Consider the following 5771-nt stretch of genomic DNA (forward strand, 5'->3'; position numbering starts at 1 on the left):
CTAAACTATTGTGTTCTGTGTTTTTATTTTAGATTTGTACAAATTGATCTGTAAAGCTATATATTGATCTGTGAGATACTACTTCCAATTTCTTGGGAGTCTCTTGAAAAAATAAATATCAGAGTGCATGGCTTTGTTGTTGAGCATCCATGCTGTAGATTGTTTAGTTAAATAGTATTAGCCTATTCATGGTGGTGGCTACAGTTGCTAACCTAGAGAAAAATTGGCAAAACTAACTAAAACTATATCACAGGGTCAGGGTGTATTAGCCTAGTCAAATAATTTTTATAACTAGCTCATTGTTCTGTCTGTGGCCTAGTCTTCTATGGGCCCACATGTCGTGGAATAGATGGGTGGGTCCAGTCAAAGTAAAAAATATATGATGCTTTTGGACCACTTTCCTTGATTTTACACCCAAGAAACATAGGTGTGACTTTTGAAACAATTAGATACTCCGTACTAAGGGAAGCACATATCTCAGAAAAAAAATATTGTAGATTTAAAACTTATCCCCCCAAACATTCACTTCCGTCTTTTCCTCCTCGCCATTTTGGATTGACTTGGCTCGGGTTAGTTGGGAACGTTCAAGAGAAGTGCTGATGATTGTCGGATTCAATTGTAACAGTCTAATTGGCCATGTATGTTGTAAAATATGCACTAGAAATCCACCCAACATATCGTGGGTATTAGCTAGCAATTAATTTAACGTATATTGCAGAGATTTTGCTAACTAGCTAAACAGCACCACCGGCTTGGCGAGGACGAACAACAACCGCATCATTGAGTTGGATTCATTTGTTAGCCAACGAGCTACCGTTTCTTGTTAGCTAGCATTTATCTCAGCAAACCATTTGGGCAGCCAGTTTTTGTGTGGTTGGATTCGGAGACATACCAGGTAAGATTGGTTAGAGTTGAGGCGCAGCATTTTGTATAACTAGTTATGGCGGCAAGTTAACTAGCGAACAAACATGCCTGACTATCATCGGCTAACTAGTTGTTCGGCTAGACGTTGGCTAGCTACTGCATGCTAGCCAGTTCGCCTTTGCTAAACTGACGCTAGCTAACAAGTAAGGTAACTAACAAGCATCCATTGTATATTTTCTTTACCTCTCTTCATAATGATTGCTGACATTATAACGTTAGTTAGATAACCAACCTTTGACAAAGGATTTGTAACTAACCATCAGAGATCTAAGTGATGTTAGCTAGCTAAATTCGCTAACGCGTTAGGCCCATATTCGCTTTTTAGTCTTAATTTAAGGTCAGTCATAAGGTTAGCACTGTGGTTAGGTTTAAATTCACTTAAAGATAAATTGTAGAAATTATGATTTTGTGGCTATGGTAAGTAGTGACGGCCGCATAGCTACATAAGGACGTTTCAGCTGTACAGGAAACCAATAGATGAGAATGTTTTCCCAAAACTGAAGTCCCATCATGTCTGTGCCAATCGATGCTGTTTGTGATTTAGCTATGATCTTCGAATGCAAATAATCTTCACGTTATTGCCAAGTACCTCAACTCCACGACGATTTCATCTACGGAGTTGAATGTAGACTATCGTTTTTTTTATTACCTTACAACGCATTCGAGTCTCTATGCAGTCGATACGTCAAACATTACAATGTTTGTCCTCTATTGCGTGCATTTCTTTGTTTGCTGAAATGCATACTTTTTAACAAGACGTTAATGAAGTAGCTACAACCAGCTCTAAGATGCCAAGTCGGCACGAATGCGCATGTGCCAATTAAATCTCAACATGGTAACGGTTGTATTTGATTAATGTTTTATTAAAACGTTTCAACAAACAAACGCTCGCAACATCAGAGGATAAACTGGTACACGGTAAGGGTTTAAGAATACTTTTTTTTGTATTGACTTCATAGCAAGTCAGTGGTTCGTTTGGAAAAAAACTAGTCTGAGATCAACCCTGGATAAAATCATCATGGAGTTGAGGTACTTGGCTAGCTTTGGGTATGAGCAGGCCATATGAGTTTGACATGAGTAGTAATAGAATTCTCTGTCATTTATTATTGCAGTCTGGAAAGATGTATCAACTCCCTGTGAACAACCTCACTAGGATACGGAGAGCAAGGAAACAGGTGAAGGCGGCACTTTGTGACATTGGGCTGGAGTACTGTAAGGAGCAAGCGGAGGTGAGAGAAAATAAAACAAGTCATAGCTTTTACCTATCACTAAGGTTTTAGTGTGGTGTGTGTGCCTAACGTAAGAGTTTCACTCATATTTTTATAGTCATTTGTGCTTCCGAAAAAATTATGGTGGTAGAAATTAGTAGGCATATAATCTAATTTGACAAGTTCCAGCATACAGTACTGTGATTTCTGATCAGAATAATTGTCCCTCTCACATAGGACCTCAAAGAATTTTGCCCAGATGAGAACTATGTGAAGAATACTCTCTGTCTGGAACTTTGTTCATGGGATCCGACATTCTCAAAAACACAGGTAAATGATTCACACTAGAAAAGGGACAAGATAATTAAGTTAATTACCCCTTATGGGGGCGGCAGGGTAGCCTAGTGGTTAGAGCGTTGGAATAGTAACCAGAAGGTTGCAAATTCAAATCCCAGAGCTGTTCTGCCCCTGAACAGGCAGGTAACCACTGTTCCTATGGCGTCATTGAAAATAAGAATTTGTTCTTAACTGACTTTCCTAGTTAAATAAAGGTAAAATAAATGTTTAAAAAATTCTGGGGCTTGTAATGATTATAGTGCTGCTTTGTTTGTCACAATCATAAATACAACTAGTTTTGGATAAAGGAGTAACCATTTCAGTTTTGTAAATGTTGTGATTACAAAGTTCGAAAAATTAAACAACGTTATTAAACTCGCCTGTATATATATATATATTTTTTTTACAGGAGTACCGGTCAAAACCTTTCTGCTGCACAGAGTGCAACTTCTCTTCCAAGTACTACTCGGGCTACAAAAACCACTTCCGAAATGTCCACAGGCACAACTTTGAGAACCGCATCCTGCTCAACTGCCCTTACTGCACCTTCACTGCGAGCAAGAAGACAATGGAAACGCATGTCAAGGTCTTCCACATATCTAGTGTGGCACGTCAGGGTCTAGGGGGCTACCAGGGGGCTGCTGTGGGGGCAAATAACAAGGTGGAGAAGGCAATGTACTATTGCAAGAAGTGTAACTTCCGGGACCCTCTGTACAATGTTGTGCGAAGGCACATCTACAGGGAGCACTTCCAGCATGTGGTCTCACCCTATGTTGCCATGGTCTCAGAAACATCAGTCAAAAATGGAGCCAATGCTGTCAACGGCAACAACATCCTCTGTAAGCGCTGTCAGTTCTCCACCCGTAGTTATGAGGCGCTAGTGCAGCATGTCATTGAATATCATGAGCGCATTGGCTCTCAGGTGACAACCATGATTGGACATGCTAATGTTGTGGTGTCCAGACCGCAAAGCTATGGGATGGCCCAGAAGGGTTCTGTGATGACTGGGGGTCGTACCCTGACGTCTGAACAGGTTAGCCATATGGTAGGGGTCCATCTAAAGCAGGGACCTACTGGACTAAAGAATGTGACATGTCAGTCCTCTATTGCTGGCCAGCGTTTGACCATTCCTGGCAATGGTGGTTTGGGAGAAGGTGCTAATGCTAGTCTTACATCCCAAACACAGAAGTGGAAAATGTGCACGGTCTGCAATGAGCTCTTCCCTGAAAACCTGTACAGTGCTCATTTTGAGAAGGCACACAGGGCTAAGAAGGTATGGGCAATTGCCAAGTATATCATGAAGATCCACAACTTCACCAGTAAGTGTTTGCTTTGCAACCGATATCTGCCTAGTGACACATTGCTTAACCACATGCTGATTCATGGGCTCACCTGCCCACAGTGTCATGCCAGCTTCAATAATGTGGAGAAAATGCTAGATCATGTGGGGCAGGCTCATCCAGATGACTTTGTTGGTCCTCCAGCCGCCTCCCCGCTTACTTTCGACCTCACGATTGGGCAGGCTAAGAACAAAATCATACAGCTTATTGTTATAACCTATAACATGAAGGAACCTGTAGCTGCTCAGGAGCAGTCTATGGCTTCCCATGCCCAGAACAGCTTCCACACTCCAGTGAAGAGTATGCCTTCAAAGATGCCAGTGAATAAGAAAGACATGCTTGCCAGAAGTCAAGCCACTGTATCTGGCAGCAATGAGGTTGGCAAGACCTTATGTCCACTATGTTTTACCATCCTCAAGGGTCCTATATCTGATGCCTTGTCACAGCATCTGAGAGAACGACACCAAGTGCTTCAGACAATGCACCCTGTGGAGAAGAAGATGACATACAAGTGCATCCACTGTTTGGGCGTCTATACTAGCAACATGGTGGCCTCCACGATCACTCTGCACCTTGTGCAGTGCCGAGCTGTGGGAAGGGCCCAGAAGGGCCTGGGACCAAAGTCTGCCTTGACACTCAACTCCTCTGGTGCAGGGTTCTTAAAGCGTCAGCTACCCTCCCAACCCATGTCTGGCTCCAAGAGGATGAAGATAAAAAATGATGTATATTCCCCCATGAATATGGACAAGCCAGGGGAGGCTGTGGATCTAGTGTTGGACCCTAGGAACTATGAGCACAAGACTTATGAAGCACGCAAAGCCTTCCTCACGACCTATTTCAATCGTTGCCCCTATTTAACTTCACAGGAAGAAGAGAAGCTGTCTGCAAGCCTGTGGCTCTGGAAGTCTGACATTGCCAGTCACTTCGCTAATCGACGGAGGTCATGTGAGGGAGACTGTGAGACCAGGAAATTGAAAGTGCTACTTGGCTTTGACATGCAGGCACTCAAGGGACTGAAGCATGACATGGACTTTGAGGAGAAAACCAAGCTCCCCATCACATCAGTGGAGAAGGCCTTTAAGTCTCGGCCGGCACTTAACACAGACCAAAGAAAGCAATGCGAGACCATTAACTGTACCCTCAAGCTAAGTACTTACACAGAACCCATATCTATTGACTCGTCTGATAGTGAGTCGGAACCAGAGGACTGTTCCATTGAGAATGGGCAAGTTGACACACCAAAATCTGTGGATGTCACGTCTTAAGGAAAATCAAACCTGCCAGAAGAGAACTCTCCAAGCATTGAGGGGCCTAAAATAGAGATGGGCCCTTATCAAGATGGTTGATCAAAAACCTGAATCACCTTCTGTTAGTTTACTACAGACTCTAGGCCTAAATAAGGTGCCTTGGGTTGGTAAGATGATGCATCAAAATGAGAGCAGCCTAGAAGACCTGCGGTACAGGGGAAGCATGAGGGTTTGGTGCAGGTAATCCTTACACTGCAGTTCTTCAGTTATAGGAAAGTCAGAGAAGGTAGGGGAGACTGACAGGACAAATTAAGACTTCATAAAGTCAGTGGGATGCTCAGTTTAAGTAAAGAATAATTACTCATTCATAAATTAGGAACTACACAAGTATAGAAAATAGCTGTTAAAACTTCTGGCTCCAGATAAAGGTATGCTGAAATGGTGCAAAAGAAAATGTATGGTGTCTGTAGCTAATATTGGTGGGAACATTGTACATATTTAGTAGGCCTACATTAGATTATGCATACATTTAGACTGTCAGTTTTAAGTAAAATTCAAAAACTTTCACTTCTTATAGGCATATGGATTGTCCTCCCATATGATGTATTATTGTCATTTCAATTTTAGAGATAGCAGGGTAACATGTATACATACCTATGTTCACTTTTGTTTAAACAAAGAAATTGGTTTAATAAAGCTTTTTCAAAGAATCTTCA

The 5771-nt window shown here is 42.0% G+C and overlaps 1 protein-coding gene across 1 annotated transcript; it reads left to right on the plus strand.

Moving 5' to 3' along the window:
• The first annotated feature begins 537 nt into the window (after positions 1-537).
• On the plus strand, positions 538-5771 carry adnpa (activity-dependent neuroprotector homeobox a). Its single transcript, XM_029683722.2, has 4 exons — positions 538-895; positions 2037-2153; positions 2370-2462; positions 2878-5771. The coding sequence occupies exons 2-4, from the start codon at positions 2046-2048 to the stop codon at positions 5071-5073; spliced, it is 2397 nt and encodes a 798-aa protein (XP_029539582.1). The 5' UTR covers positions 538-895; positions 2037-2045; the 3' UTR covers positions 5074-5771.

This window comes from Oncorhynchus nerka, linkage group LG15 (genome assembly GCF_034236695.1).
Source record: "Oncorhynchus nerka isolate Pitt River linkage group LG15, Oner_Uvic_2.0, whole genome shotgun sequence".
NCBI lineage: Eukaryota > Metazoa > Chordata > Actinopteri > Salmoniformes > Salmonidae > Oncorhynchus > Oncorhynchus nerka.

What these genes read in the sequence shown, in the direction of transcription:
- adnpa (XM_029683722.2), top strand. Translation starts at nt 2,046, where the DNA reads ATGTATCAACTCCCTGTGAACAACCTCACTAGGATACGGAGAGCAAGG. An exon ending in ACTGTAAGGAGCAAGCGGAG is followed by an intron (nt 2,154 to 2,369) that starts GTGAGAGAAAAT and finishes CCTCTCACATAG; the next exon opens with GACCTCAAAGAATTTTGCCC. An exon ending in CGACATTCTCAAAAACACAG is followed by an intron (nt 2,463 to 2,877) that starts GTAAATGATTCA and finishes TTTTTTTTACAG; the next exon opens with GAGTACCGGTCAAAACCTTT.